Consider the following 16,528-nt stretch of genomic DNA (forward strand, 5'->3'; position numbering starts at 1 on the left):
TTACATTCTCTCACAAAAACCTTTGCTTTCCCCAATGAAGCTTTACATTCTCTCACAAAAACCATTGCTTTCCCAATGAAGCTTTACACTCTCTCACAAAAACCATTGCTTTCCCCAATGAAGCTTTACATTCTCTCACAAAAACCTTTGCTTTCCCCAATGAAGCTTTACATTCTCTCACAAAAACCATTGCTTTCCCAATGAAGCTTTACACTCTCTCACAAAACCCTTTCCTTTCCCCAATGAAGCTTTACATTCTCTCACAAAAACCATTGCTTTCCCAAATGAAACTTTACATTCTCTCACAAAAACCATTGCTTTCCCCAAATGAAGCTTTACATTCTCTCACAAAAACCTTTGCTTTCCCCAATGAAGCTTTACATTCTCTCACAAAAACCATTGCTTTCCCCAATGAAGCTTTACACTCTCATACAAAAACCATTGCTTTCCCAATGAAGCTTTACACTCTCTCACAAAACCCTTTCCTTTCCCCAATGAAGCTTTACATTCTCTCACAAAAACCATTGCTTTCCCAAATGAAACTTTACATTCTCTCACAAAAACCATTGCTTTCCCCAATGAAGCTTTACATTCTCTCACAAAAACCATTGCTTTCCCAATGAAGCTTTACACTCTCTCACAAAACCCTTTCCTTTCCCCAATGAAGCTTTACATTCTCTCACAAAAACCATTGCTTTCCCAAATGAAACTTTACATTCTCTCACAAAAACCATTGCTTTCCCCAATGAAGCTTTACATTCTCTCACAAAAACCATTGCTTTCCCAATGAAGCTTTACACTCTCTCACAAAAACCATTGCTTTCCCAATGAAGCTTTACATTCTCTCACAAAACCCTTTCCTTTCCCCAATGAAGCTTTACACTCTCTCACAAAACCCTTTCCTTTCCCCAATGAAGCTTTACACTCTCTCACAAAAACCATTGCTTTCCCCAATGAAGCTTTACATTCTCTCACAAAAACCATTGCTTTCCCAATGAAGCTTTACACTCTCTCATAAAACCATTGCTTTCCCCAATGAAGCTTTACACTCTCTCACAAAACCCTTTCCTTTCCCCAATGAAGCTTTACACTCTCTCACAAAAACCATTGCTTTCCCAATGAAGCTTTACACTCTCTCATAAAACCCTTTCCTTTCCCCAATGAAGCTTTACATTCTCTCACAAAAACCATTGCTTTCCCAAATGAAACTTTACATTCTCTCACAAAAACCATTGCTTTCCCCAATGAAGCTTTACATTCTCTCACAAAACCCTTTGCTTTCCCAATGAAGCTTTACACTCTCTCACAAAAACCATTGCTTTCCCCAATGAAGCTTTACATTCTCTCACAAAAACCTTTGCTTTCCCCAATGAAGCTTTACATTCTCTCACAAAAACCTTTGCTTTCCCCAATGAAGCTTTACACTCTCTCACAAAAACCATTGCTTTCCCAATGAAGCTTTACACTCTCTCACAAAAACCATTGCTTTCCCAATGAAGCTTTACACTCTCTCACAAAAACCTTTGCTTTCCCCAATGAAGCTTTACATTCTCTCACAAAAACCTTTGCTTTCCCCAATGAAGCTTTACACTCTCTCACAAAAACCATTGCTTTCCCAATGAAGCTTTACACTCTCTCACAAAAACCATTGCTTTCCCCAATGAAGCTTTACACTCTCTCACAAAAACCATTGCTTTCCCAATGAAGCTTTACACTCTCTCACAAAACCCTTTCCTTTCCCCAATGAAGCTTTACATTCTCTCACAAAAACCATTGCTTTCCCAATGAAGCTTTACACTCTCTCACAAAACCCTTTCCTTTCCCCAATGAAGCTTTACATTCTCTCACAAAAACCATTGCTTTCCCCAATGAAGCTTTACACTCTCTCACAAAAACCATTGCTTTCCCCAATGAAGCTTTACATTCTCTCACAAAAACCTTTGCTTTCCCCAATGAAGCTTTACATTCTCTCACAAAAACCTTTGCTTTCCCCAATGAAGCTTTACATTCTCTCACAAAAACCATTGCTTTCCCAAATGAAACTTTACATTCTCTCACAAAAACCATTGCTTTCCCCAATGAAGCTTTACATTCTCTCACAAAAACCATTGCTTTCCCAATGAAGCTTTACACTCTCTCACAAAACCCTTTCCTTTCCCCAATGAAGCTTTACATTCTCTCACAAAAACCATTGCTTTCCCAAATGAAACTTTACATTCTCTCACAAAAACCATTGCTTTCCCCAATGAAGCTTTACATTCTCTCACAAAAACCATTGCTTTCCCAATGAAGCTTTACACTCTCTCACAAAAACCATTGCTTTCCCAATGAAGCTTTACATTCTCTCACAAAACCCTTTCCTTTCCCCAATGAAGCTTTACACTCTCTCACAAAACCCTTTCCTTTCCCCAATGAAGCTTTACACTCTCTCACAAAAACCATTGCTTTCCCCAATGAAGCTTTACATTCTCTCACAAAAACCATTGCTTTCCCAATGAAGCTTTACACTCTCTCATAAAAACCATTGCTTTCCCCAATGAAGCTTTACACTCTCTCACAAAACCCTTTCCTTTCCCCAATGAAGCTTTACACTCTCTCACAAAAACCATTGCTTTCCCAATGAAGCTTTACACTCTCTCACAAAACCCTTTCCTTTCCCCAATGAAGCTTTACATTCTCTCACAAAAACCATTGCTTTCCCAAATGAAACTTTACATTCTCTCACAAAAACCATTGCTTTCCCCAATGAAGCTTTACATTCTCTCACAAAAACCATTGCTTTCCCAATGAAGCTTTACACTCTCTCACAAAAACCATTGCTTTCCCAATGAAGCTTTACACTCTCTCACAAAAACCATTGCTTTCCCAATGAAGCTTTACACTCTCTCACAAAACCCTTTCCTTTCCCCAATGAAGCTTTACACTCTCTCACAAAACCCTTTCCTTTCCCCAATGAAGCTTTACACTCTCTCACAAAAACCATTGCTTTCCCAATGAAGCTTTACACTCTCTCACAAAACCCTTTCCTTTCCCCAATGAAGCTTTACATTCTCTCACAAAAACCATTGCTTTCCCAAATGAAACTTTACATTCTCTCACAAAAACCATTGCTTTCCCCAATGAAGCTTTACATTCTCTCACAAAAACCTTTGCTTTCCCCAATGAAGCTTTACATTCTCTCACAAAAACCATTGCTTTCCCAATGAAGCTTTACACTCTCTCACAAAAACCATTGTTTTCCCCAATGAAGCTTTACATTCTCTCACAAAAACCTTTGCTTTCCCCAATGAAGCTTTACATTCTCTCACAAAAACCATTGCTTTCCCAATGAAGCTTTACACTCTCTCACAAAAACCATTGCTTTCCCCAATGAAGCTTTACATTCTCTCACAAAAACCTTTGCTTTCCCCAATGAAGCTTTACATTCTCTCACAAAAACCATTGCTTTCCCAATGAAGCTTTACACTCTCTCACAAAACCCTTTCCTTTCCCCAATGAAGCTTTACATTCTCTCACAAAAACCATTGCTTTCCCAAATGAAACTTTACATTCTCTCACAAAAACCATTGCTTTCCCCAAATGAAGCTTTACATTCTCTCACAAAAACCTTTGCTTTCCCCAATGAAGCTTTACATTCTCTCACAAAAACCATTGCTTTCCCCAATGAAGCTTTACACTCTCTCACAAAAACCATTGCTTTCCCAATGAAGCTTTACACTCTCTCACAAAACCCTTTCCTTTCCCCAATGAAGCTTTACATTCTCTCACAAAAACCATTGCTTTCCCAAATGAAACTTTACATTCTCTCACAAAAACCATTGCTTTCCCCAATGAAGCTTTACATTCTCTCACAAAAACCATTGCTTTCCCAATGAAGCTTTACACTCTCTCACAAAACCCTTTCCTTTCCCCAATGAAGCTTTACATTCTCTCACAAAAACCATTGCTTTCCCAAATGAAACTTTACATTCTCTCACAAAAACCATTGCTTTCCCCAATGAAGCTTTACATTCTCTCACAAAAACCATTGCTTTCCCAATGAAGCTTTACACTCTCTCACAAAAACCATTGCTTTCCCAATGAAGCTTTACATTCTCTCACAAAACCCTTTCCTTTCCCCAATGAAGCTTTACACTCTCTCACAAAACCCTTTCCTTTCCCCAATGAAGCTTTACACTCTCTCACAAAAACCATTGCTTTCCCCAATGAAGCTTTACATTCTCTCACAAAAACCATTGCTTTCCCAATGAAGCTTTACACTCTCTCACAAAAACCATTGCTTTCCCCAATGAAGCTTTACATTCTCTCACAAAAACCATTGCTTTCCCAATGAAGCTTTACACTCTCTCATAAAACCCTTTCCTTTCCCCAATGAAGCTTTACATTCTCTCACAAAAACCATTGCTTTCCCAAATGAAACTTTACATTCTCTCACAAAAACCATTGCTTTCCCCAATGAAGCTTTACATTCTCTCACAAAACCCTTTGCTTTCCCAATGAAGCTTTACACTCTCTCACAAAAACCATTGCTTTCCCCAATGAAGCTTTACATTCTCTCACAAAAACCTTTGCTTTCCCCAATGAAGCTTTACATTCTCTCACAAAAACCTTTGCTTTCCCCAATGAAGCTTTACACTCTCTCACAAAAACCATTGCTTTCCCAATGAAGCTTTACACTCTCTCACAAAAACCATTGCTTTCCCAATGAAGCTTTACACTCTCTCACAAAAACCTTTGCTTTCCCCAATGAAGCTTTACATTCTCTCACAAAAACCTTTGCTTTCCCCAATGAAGCTTTACACTCTCTCACAAAAACCATTGCTTTCCCAATGAAGCTTTACACTCTCTCACAAAAACCATTGCTTTCCCCAATGAAGCTTTACACTCTCTCACAAAAACCATTGCTTTCCCAATGAAGCTTTACACTCTCTCACAAAACCCTTTCCTTTCCCCAATGAAGCTTTACATTCTCTCACAAAAACCATTGCTTTCCCAATGAAGCTTTACACTCTCTCACAAAACCCTTTCCTTTCCCCAATGAAGCTTTACATTCTCTCACAAAAACCATTGCTTTCCCCAATGAAGCTTTACACTCTCTCACAAAAACCATTGCTTTCCCCAATGAAGCTTTACATTCTCTCACAAAAACCTTTGCTTTCCCCAATGAAGCTTTACATTCTCTCACAAAAACCTTTGCTTTCCCCAATGAAGCTTTACATTCTCTCACAAAAACCATTGCTTTCCCAAATGAAACTTTACATTCTCTCACAAAAACCATTGCTTTCCCCAATGAAGCTTTACATTCTCTCACAAAAACCATTGCTTTCCCAATGAAGCTTTACACTCTCTCACAAAACCCTTTCCTTTCCCCAATGAAGCTTTACATTCTCTCACAAAAACCATTGCTTTCCCAAATGAAACTTTACATTCTCTCACAAAAACCATTGCTTTCCCCAATGAAGCTTTACATTCTCTCACAAAAACCATTGCTTTCCCAATGAAGCTTTACACTCTCTCACAAAAACCATTGCTTTCCCAATGAAGCTTTACATTCTCTCACAAAACCCTTTCCTTTCCCCAATGAAGCTTTACACTCTCTCACAAAACCCTTTCCTTTCCCCAATGAAGCTTTACACTCTCTCACAAAAACCATTGCTTTCCCCAATGAAGCTTTACATTCTCTCACAAAAACCATTGCTTTCCCAATGAAGCTTTACACTCTCTCATAAAAACCATTGCTTTCCCCAATGAAGCTTTACACTCTCTCACAAAACCCTTTCCTTTCCCCAATGAAGCTTTACACTCTCTCACAAAAACCATTGCTTTCCCAATGAAGCTTTACACTCTCTCACAAAACCCTTTCCTTTCCCCAATGAAGCTTTACATTCTCTCACAAAAACCATTGCTTTCCCAAATGAAACTTTACATTCTCTCACAAAAACCATTGCTTTCCCCAATGAAGCTTTACATTCTCTCACAAAAACCATTGCTTTCCCAATGAAGCTTTACACTCTCTCACAAAAACCATTGCTTTCCCAATGAAGCTTTACACTCTCTCACAAAAACCATTGCTTTCCCAATGAAGCTTTACACTCTCTCACAAAACCCTTTCCTTTCCCCAATGAAGCTTTACACTCTCTCACAAAACCCTTTCCTTTCCCCAATGAAGCTTTACACTCTCTCACAAAAACCATTGCTTTCCCAATGAAGCTTTACACTCTCTCACAAAACCCTTTCCTTTCCCCAATGAAGCTTTACATTCTCTCACAAAAACCATTGCTTTCCCAAATGAAACTTTACATTCTCTCACAAAAACCATTGCTTTCCCCAATGAAGCTTTACATTCTCTCACAAAAACCATTGCTTTCCCAATGAAGCTTTACACTCTCTCACAAAAACCATTGCTTTCCCAATGAAGCTTTACATTCTCTCACAAAAACCATTGCTTTCCCAATGAAGCTTTACACTCTCTCACAAAAACCATTGCTTTCCCAATGAAGCTTTACACTCTCTCACAAAACCCTTTCCTTTCCCCAATGAAGCTTTACATTCTCTCACAAAAACCTTTGCTTTCCCCAATGAAGCTTTACACTCTCTCACAAAAACCATTGCTTTCCCAATGAAGCTTTACACTCTCTCACAAAACCCTTTCCTTTCCCCAATGAAGCTTTACACTCTCTCACAAAAACCATTGCTTTCCCAATGAAGCTTTACACTCTCTCACAAAACCCTTTCCTTTCCCCAATGAAGCTTTACATTCTCTCACAAAAACCATTGCTTTCCCAAATGAAACTTTACATTCTCTCACAAAAACCATTGCTTTCCCAATGAAGCTTTACACTCTCTCACAAAACCCTTTCCTTTCCCCAATGAAGCTTTACATTCTCTCACAAAAACCATTGCTTTCCCCAATGAAGCTTTACATTCTCTCACAAAAACCATTGCTTTCCCAAATGAAACTTTACATTCTCTCACAAAAACCATTGCTTTCCCAATGAAGCTTTACACTCTCTCACAAAACCCTTTCCTTTCCCCAATGAAGCTTTACATTCTCTCACAAAAACCATTGCTTTCCCCAATGAAGCTTTACATTCTCTCACAAAAACCATTGCTTTCCCAATGAAACTTTACATTCTCTCCCAAAAACCTTTCCTTTCCCAATAAAACTTTGCTTATGCCCACAAAAATGTTTGTCCCCTGAGAAAATGTGTTTGCTTCAAAAACTGTGTTCATTAGCAGAAAGTTGAATTCCCCCATGAAACTCTGCTTGCAAAATGTTTGCGTTGCCCCAAGAAACTTTGCATCCACTCGCAAAGAATGCAAAAGTTTTGCGCCCAAAAGCAAAGTTTCTTGGGGAAGTGAAAGAAAAAGAAAATCCTTGAAATATAATTTCATATCATCATATTCTTTTCCATCCCACAAATATCCACAGACATGGGTAAATATTAAATATATTGTTTGCTCCTTACCTTTGAGGTCCTCAGAGAAGATCGCAGAGTGTCTTGAAATAAACAGTTTAAGCTGTTCGTCTATGTTGCAGGCGGTCAGGTCGACGTCCCATGAGCGTATACCTATGCAAAGACAATTCAACAAACAAAAGTTAAATTATTCATCGCAGCATTTAAACCAGAGCAAATCTCATTCCTGTCAGATAACTGTGGTGGAAGCAGCCCCGTCTGACCAGGAAGAGAAGGAAATGCTGGCAACAGTCAGAAAGAGGATGTGTGTGCATCAAGTCACATGGCCCTTGTGTATAGTCACAGATAAAGAGACTGAAAATCAAAGGAAAGCAGATGATAAAAGAACAAATATGCACAATCATGTCTAACCAGACTTGTCTCCCAGTCTGACCAAGTGGTGGCAGCCAAGCGAAACGGCTTAGGCCGGTTAAAGCAGTTTTTCTTTCAACGCAGCAGATGTAATTCACACATATTAAAGACGAACTTTGAGCTGCGCAAACCAGCACAATAAGGAAGGAGAGTCTGCAAACACAAGACACTATATATAACAGTGCTTTCCATCCATCGACAAAAGAATTGCTTTCCCCTTTACAGGGACTTTCAACAAGTCAGTGACGCATATCTGCTGCTTATCTTTCATAAGAGTCTGCATTCAGATTTGAGGATTGCGGGCCCCGGGAGACCTCAAGCAGACAGAGAAGTCATGTTGGGTTAGCCATGCTGAAGTAAATGAGCTGCATTATTTATGTTCTGCAAAGCTGGCTGGATCTTTTTATGTGCTTTTGGAAGGGCCAAGAACCTCACAAAAACCCTGAAACATTGGAAAACCAATATCATAAAGTATTAGGCATGCACAGAATATATTTTGGCTAATGCAGATAACCCTTTATATGTGACCCTGGATCACAAAACCAGTCATGCGTCTCACAGGTATATTTGTGGCAATAGCCAATAATACATTGCATGGGTCAAAATTATTATTTTATGCCAAAAATCATTAGGATTTGACAATCATGTTCCATAAAGATATTTAGTAAATGTCCTACTGTAAATTTGTCAAAAAAATTATTATTATTAGTAATATGCATTGCTAAGGACTTAATTTGGACAACTTCAAATGTGATTTTCTCAATATTTGGATTTTTTTTGCAACTGTATTTTCTTTTTTGAAGTGATTCCAATCATGTTTCAATCCGTTCTAACTCATCATGGCGTCTGAGCTGAAGGAAATAATAATGCATAATATATATTGGCCAAATTTTCTTATCAGGCCAAAAAATGAACCTATATCCAAAATGGTGGTCAATATATCGTGCATCCCTATATTGTTGTAAAGAAAGGCTCTGAATGGACATGAACAGAAGGCTTGAAACGGCACAGCATGTTGTTTAGTCTGATGTCTCTCTGACTATCTTCTGTAAATAGCAGAGGAAAACTTTGAAAGAACTTCCTCATATTGATTTTAGGTCCAACCCAGTTAACAGAGAAGGCTCTGAGAACATAACGTTGTGTCAAGGTTCTCTCAAAGTTATTAAACGTTATTTCAGTAACATTAATCGAACAGAGTTATCTGGTCTATAATTTGATTCTCCAAATGTAGGCACAAAAACATTATTTATACAAAGCCTAGTTTTTTTTCTGAAAGGATTGGATATTTGGTATTGTTGAGAGACCCAGTTCAACAGTAAATACACACATATGAGCCTTCTGTGGGCATTTATCTCTTTTTAGTTCCTTCTCAGCTGACAAAATTAAAGGAGGACAAGGTCATATGAACAAAAGGGAGTCTCTGGAGTTAGTATATGGTTACATCCATGCCATGTGACAGCTTTCAACAGACAATTCAATTAAAACTCTGCAAACATTTTACCTAGACATTAAAATTAAAGTCCTAGACCAAGTCCTTAATAATGAGGCATATTTTAATGTTATATTAAGTTTAAACTGGCAGCAAAAACTTGCTGAAACTACAGATTATATATTCAAAACATTTTTGTACAAATAATAATACAAATGTTCCAGCAAAAACAGCTACAAATACGCTGCAGTGATACGTTTGTTGTTGTTTTTTTTTTAACGAGTTTTCTCTTCATGACGTAGCCTCGGAGTGATGGGCGAGGGACGAGCGCGGTGGCTCTCATTCAGTCGCCATCCCTCAGTAAGATAAACGTTTACCTCTTTCAATCTCGGACACTAGTAAATCCACAAATCCAGACGGACCGGGCTGTCCAACAATGACGAGCAAAGAGTATTTATCGCTGCAGAAACCGGGACGAGCGCTTCGGTTGGAGTTTTCCATGCTTGCCAACTCGCCGATGTGCTCTGCCGCCATGTTGCAAAGTTTATACAAATTCGCGACGTCCGATTCCCAGGCGAATTGTTCATTTGAATCGGTTCTTTTAAATGATTCAGTCAAATCGACTCTCTCCATAGCCATTACGGCGAAATGATGGCAAGCCAATTGTATTTTCACTAGTGAAATATAATATGCTGCCATTCAAATTTAAATCCAATATCACATATTAAATTCTTACTTAAGCCATTTTGACTTTTATTCATTACCAGGATTTGAATTATTGATAAGTTGCTGTGAGAGGAAAACTAGGGTAACAAACAATGAATTTGACACAAATATGATATGTTATTTTTTTATATTTTACTAAATATGTCCATATATATATATATATATATATATATATATATATATATATATATATATATATATATATATATATATATATATATATATATATATTTTTTTTTTTTTTTTTTTTTTTTTTTTTTAGGAAGGTGATAAGGCAAATCTGGCACTCACAGAAGGGATCTGAATACATATTTACATTGAATATATCCAACCAATATTGCACACCCTATACATAATAACTTAATCGAAAAGATGGTGATAACAGCCAAATAGGCCTACTGCAAAAACAAAGAAACAAAAAATGCTGCGTGATGACTTCTGGTAGCAATTTAGACTTGAAAGAACCGGTTCATTGAAATGAATCGTTCGAACAAAGCGATTCCCTCGAATGAATTGGACTACCAACAGTACTTCAAGCGATGCGCTCAGGGAAACACCCACAGTTTGTACGTGAGGGAGGGGGGAGCAGTGGTTGACGTAATTTGTGTCAGGTAAAAAAGAGATAGCTAATTTGTATTTTGGAGCCATATACAGAAAACTGTACGACCTACTTTTTTGGTTTTCAAAATGCCACCTTAAAAATGAAAGAAATAATAATAAATACATTCTGAAATTATTTTATTGTATAAGAAAAATACCATATGCTTTAGAAGAAGTGGGCTATTTTCAACCAAATGTAAAATTTTAGAAATATTTTTAAGTTATTCTTAAATCTTTTGGAACAAACTAAAAACAAACAAAGCGCTGAAAACATGTCACTGACGTAACTTTTTTAAAGTCCCCATGAAATCAAAATGGACAGTTCTTGTTTAATTATGGACTATTTCAGTATTTATTATGGTTTATCAGTGCACATCATTATTTTTCTAAATTCATGTTCCTCATAATTTTGAATCAGAATCCCCTTTCTCTTGCACCGACATTTTCTTTTCTTTTCTTTTCTTTTCTTTTCTTTTCTTTTCTTTTCTTTTCTTTTCTTTTCTTTTTTTTTCTTTTCTTTTCTTCTCTTATGACGAAGGCGGGGCAACCTGTCACTCACATGAGATCAGCCAATAGCAAACTCCAACCATCTAATCAATCCCCCACAGACAAAACCAAGCCCCGCCCTACATTTGTTCTTGTTTGAGAAGCTGTTTGACTCCGAAATACGGCACAATAGGGGGGATGGAAATATTCCGTTTCATGATGACTTTAATGTGACAATGTGATAGCTCCTGTTCTTGTGGCCTAGAATAAAAAAAGAGATTGCAAACTGGCATTAAATATTAGGTTAAAAGTTAAAAAGCAGGAATATTTATTTTATTATCAGACTGGTTACAATTTCTTCATAAAATTCCTTATAATTATTACCTTTTTGTAGTTGCATTGTGGCAAATATACATTTTTAAACTACAAATTTTTTATGTAGAATCTCAATTGAGGTACAAAGTGCATGCTTTAAATATGTATATATATATTTGCTTTTGATTAATTATATTTATGAATTCATAAATTTGCAACACACAAAAAAAAAACACAGGACATTGTCATATCAAACAGGCCTATCTTCAGTCCATGATTGAAATTTATTTGAAAACTAATCTAGTAAATCATAATAACTTGTGTTAGTCGCTTTTTCTGGGAGGAGTTTGATCCTGACCTTTAACATTTCCCTTGTTCTACTTAACAGTTTAAAATATATTTAAACTGATTTGATAGCTGTGAAATGACACCAACTCATTAGGTTTCATAGTCATCAGGGAATATATCGAACACGCTTTGCGCCACCTTGTGCCCATCCATGGAATTGCACACTTTTATAAAAGTCAATTATAATATGAAACAGTAGCTCTCAGACTAACCAGACTTTGAATAAAAAATAGAGATTTATACAAAAATGCATGCATTTATTTTATGTGTCAGTTTGATAAAACATTTTACAACTGTGACTAGAAACAACAAACAGCATGGGCACAATAAACCGCTGGACTGTGGCAGGATGAGAGATGTTTTCACAAACACTTGAGGATGGAGAAGCTGCAGGTGGTTCCTCCAGGACAGCTGCACAGCTTCCCGAAGCGAGAGCCTTTCCGCACCGCACACTGCTCACCTGCATCACACTGTCACATGCTTTAATTAATGCTTTAATCATACTCTACACTGTACTCAGGTCAGACACTTGACATTGACTTTCCATAGTATGGCTCCCGTTAAAGGATTAGTTCACCCAAAAAGGAAATGTATGTCATTAATGTCGTTCCACAACCGTAAGACCTCCGTTCATCTTCAGACAAGATATTTTATATTTAGTCAGAGAGCTTTTCTGTTCCTTCAATGAAAGTGTATGCACACTATACTGTCCATGTCCAGAAAGGGAATAAAAACATCATCAGAGTAGCCCATATGAGACATCAGTGGGTTAATTAGAGTCTCTTGAATCATCTGAAATACATTTGGGTCCAATGATTCGGATCGCGTGTCAAACTGCTGAAATCACGTGACATTGGCGATCCGAATCATGAATCAATTCGCTGATTCATAACCGTTTGAATCATTATTTGAGGATTGAAAACAAACCCGGAAGAGAAGACAATGCTGAATAAAGTCATAGTTTTTTGTTATTTTTGCACCAAAATGTATGAACCAAAGATGAACGGAGGTCTCACGGGTGTGGAACAACATTAGGGAGAGTCATTAATGAAATACATTTCATGTTTGGGTGAACTAACCCTTTAACTGTCTGGTTATTAACATTCTTCAAAATATCCTCTTTTGTGATCAACAGAAAGAAGAACTCATACAGGTTTACAATGACATAAGGGTGAGTAAATGAGGACAGAATTTTTTCCTTTTTAGGTGAACTATCCCTTTAAGGGTCGGCCACACTACCCCAAGCAGTCTGTTAATATAGGCATTCTCTTAGGCCTGTTTACAGTTCCTACAAAATCATGTTATGGTTTGAACCACATTAGCATTAATGTCTGTATCAGTTAGCATATGTACTAGCATATCTTAAAGATATCTGATTAGCCTGACAGCTTAGTTTAAACGCTTATTTAGACTTGCCCTATATGTACCAATCATTTGAAAAGTAAGTACCTGTCTAATTAAGAGCTAAATATTTCAGTTATAAAAATAATGTAATGATGTTTATTTATTAATTGAATAAGCTGTTATTATTAAAGCAATAAGCCCTGTGAAGGTGTGGTTTACATTATAACGGGCAGTGTAGGCACGATGCTAAACCCCATTAGCTGTTATAAATTCACTGTAAACCACAACTTCACAGGGCTTATTGTTTTTCTAAAACGGTTACCACACAATACATATATTAAAGCCAAATATAATGCAACTTTCATGCAGTAAAGTCACTAAAAGCTTTCTTCTGCTGGAAAAAAAACAGTCCCTGACCGGGCAGCAACAGAAGTTAGGCTACATTATTACGCCATTAGACGGCGGCAAAGATCGTCTTTATGAGTGAGTCAGTCAGCAGTGAAGACTTTTATTTTCTTTTATTTTCTTTTTCTTGAGGGAGTCAGTCAGCAGCTAAGACTTTTCTTTTCTTTTTCTTTTTTATTATTTTTCTTGAGTCAGTCAGTCAGCAGCGAATACTTTTCTTTTCTTTTTCTTGAGGGAATTTTCTTTTTCTTGACTGTCAGCAGCGAAGACTTTTATATTTTTTTTCTTTTTCTTGAGTGAGTCAGTCAGCAGCGAAGACTTTTCTTTTCTTTGTCTTTTTCTTGAGTGACTTTTCTTTTTCTTGACTATCAGCAGCGAAGACTTTTCTTTTCTTTGTCTTTTTCTTGAGTGACTTTTCTTTTTCTTGACTATCAGCAGCGAAGACTTTTATATTGAAAAGACTGAAACTCACCGTGAACATGGGAACAAAACGCAACTGACAAAACCTAGACTACTAGCTCCCATTAACTGTTAAAAGGACAGGATATCGCAGCGGACATTCAACAGATTTTTATTGAAAACATAGGACTGACCTGATCTCTCTCTCTCTCTCTCTCTCTCTCTCTCTCTCTCTCTCTCTCTCTCTCTCTCTCTCTCTCTCTCTCTCTCTCTCTCTCTCTCACACACACACACACACACACACACACACACACACACACACACACACACACACACACACACACACACACACAATTATCATGAATAAAACACAGCTATTGACCAATCAGGACCAAGGACCGGAACTTACCGTTTTATAACAGTTTATCAAGTGAAAGAAAGATTCAATTTGTTTTATTGTGCACTATATACATATTTTTAAATTAAATTGTTTGTATGTACTTATTATAATCATTAACTGTTGATGGAGACTTGATTTCGTGGGAGGACCCAACTTGTCACATTCTGAAGGTCAAAGGTGTGAAGCTCAGACCGATCGGTATGGAAGTACAGCGAGAGCAGTTATAGACCAGACGGCAGCGCATGCGTTCGAATCGCTCTCGCACGTCTCGCTGTAGGCTACTTTGTTGAACTGTTGTGGCAAATCTGATGTGTGATATTGTATTAGATCCGTGCGGTACAGTAGATCTTAATATATAGACTTTCATTGATGTTAATCAAACAATTGTGCTATAATGGAGAAAAGTTGATTATATATTTTTCCTATATATATTTGATTTTGACTTGGTGTGTGTCAAATTTGGTATTGTTACAATCTCAGAAAAAAAGGTACAGTTCTGTCACTGGGATGGTACTCTAAGGTACAAAAGTGAAAAGGTACATCTTTGTACATTACTCACCACTTAGTGGTATATATTAGTACCTTAAAAGGTACATATCAGTACTTTAAGAGTGCATAGTAGTACATTAAAGGTACATATTAGTACCTTTTCAGTTTTGTACCTTAGGGTACCGCCCCAGTGACAGCAATGTACCTTTTTTCTGATGAGTGTACCAGGGGTTTTAAAGTGACTTTGTTTTGGGACCTTTAACCTTTGGAACTCGACTTTACCTCAAAATTCACTTTGTCTTTTTTTTTGTCTAACTTCAACAAACCATGCATCATTTTTCTTAATAGAGAATTATGTTATCAATAATATCAAAACAAACTCTTGTAAGCCAGCTGTAAATTCCTCACTGAGCAAAACTAGCTCTTTATTTTCATCCTAGATGTTTATTTTCATGTTACTGTGTAAATAATCAAGTTTTATAGCACCCAATCCAATTACACATTGTTATTGCTATTGTAATTAATTACATGCGTAAAACATTGTTACCAATAAACAGACTTACCGAAGGAACCCAACCGAACTTCTTCTCGGCTGTGGGAATCTGTTTGTTTCTCAGTTTTTCCAGAACTTCTTGAAGAGCCTCAATCTGTAAAATGTTTTATTAATGATCGTTAATGCTGTAATTTACACTGCAAAAAAATGTTTTTCTTATTTATTATTTTTGTCTTGGTTCTAGTCTAAATATCAAAAAATTCTTACATTAAGAAACATTGTCTTGTTTTGGGGGAAAAATTACTCAAAATTAAGATAATTTTTGCTTAAAATAAACTAAATAATCTGCCAGTGGGGTCAGCACAATAATGTTGTTTTATGATTATTTGACTTGCCCCACTGGCAGATTATTTAGTTGATTTTAAGCACAAAGCATTTTTTTGCAGTGTAGGAATGATTTCCTGACTAAGAAAAGATATCTTACCAGATCTTTCTCCTCTTGAGCCTTCATGTTATCGTCTAGCGAGCGGATCTCTAGGAAATCATCACAGCTAACTAATAACATTAAGACGGAGCAGGTCACGGTTAGAAGAAAGATCCGATCTCTAACCATTGTTTCAACTACCGCAGGACTTGATTTGAGAACTTGATTTGTCTATTGTAAGCGACTCTTCTCATGTGACTGAAGGAGGACCGTCTCAAGCGTTTATATGCTCTTTGGGCAGTCACACAAACCCTTTCTAAATGCATCAACATGAAATGCAATAGATGACACGGGTCATGACCTCCGATGGCAATGCAAACTATAAGACGTCTATCTCCACAGTTGCTCCATCCACCGAAAAACGTCAGCAAGATGATTCATACAGCTGACCCATGAACCTCAAACATTAAACCATTCATGTACACCTAACCTCATCTTTGACTACAATTACCAACCGGTTTTATTTCCGGAGACCATCATTTCATTACCGGAACATCCATGACAAGATACAGCCATTTTATGGAATTGGGGCCAATTGCAAACAAACAAGAAATGATGAATAACTGAACAATTAGATCTCCTCGTGGCCGTAATTTGCGGGTAGGACAGAGCTGTAACCTTCATACACTGTAAAAAATCTAAACAAGTTACAGCCTGAAATTTTTAAGTCCAATCAACTTGGATGTTTAAGTTATTTCAACTTAGACTGTGACGCAAACTAATTGATTTTTTTAATTAATATGTAATTTCACCATTTGGAATTGAAAATATGACATTATTT

General features: G+C 37.0%; 2 protein-coding genes across 2 annotated transcripts in view; both read right to left on the minus strand.

Annotated features, from left to right (window-relative positions):
* map1sa (microtubule-associated protein 1Sa) overlaps positions 1–9,792 on the minus strand; it is a 43,250-nt gene extending 33,458 nt beyond the window's left edge. The window contains exons 1-2 of the mRNA XM_067416361.1: positions 9,636–9,792; positions 7,470–7,571 (exon numbers count right to left, since the gene is read on the minus strand). Coding sequence (XP_067272462.1) covers positions 7,470–7,571; positions 9,636–9,792 — 259 coding nt within the window. The remainder of the gene's footprint in view (positions 1–7,469; positions 7,572–9,635) is intronic.
* Positions 9,793–11,968: 2,176 nt separating this feature from the next.
* On the minus strand, positions 11,969–15,926 carry cart1 (cocaine- and amphetamine-regulated transcript 1). The gene is made up of 3 exons (XM_067414921.1): positions 15,748–15,926; positions 15,334–15,417; positions 11,969–12,203 (listed from the first exon to the last, which is right to left on the minus strand). Exons 1-3 carry the CDS (start codon positions 15,874–15,876, stop codon positions 12,096–12,098), a joined length of 321 nt encoding a protein of 106 aa, XP_067271022.1. The 5' UTR covers positions 15,877–15,926; the 3' UTR covers positions 11,969–12,095.
* Positions 15,927–16,528: the final 602 nt, after the last annotated feature.

This window comes from Pseudorasbora parva, chromosome 14 (genome assembly GCF_024679245.1).
Source record: "Pseudorasbora parva isolate DD20220531a chromosome 14, ASM2467924v1, whole genome shotgun sequence".
Taxonomy (NCBI): Eukaryota; Metazoa; Chordata; class Actinopteri; order Cypriniformes; family Gobionidae; genus Pseudorasbora; species Pseudorasbora parva.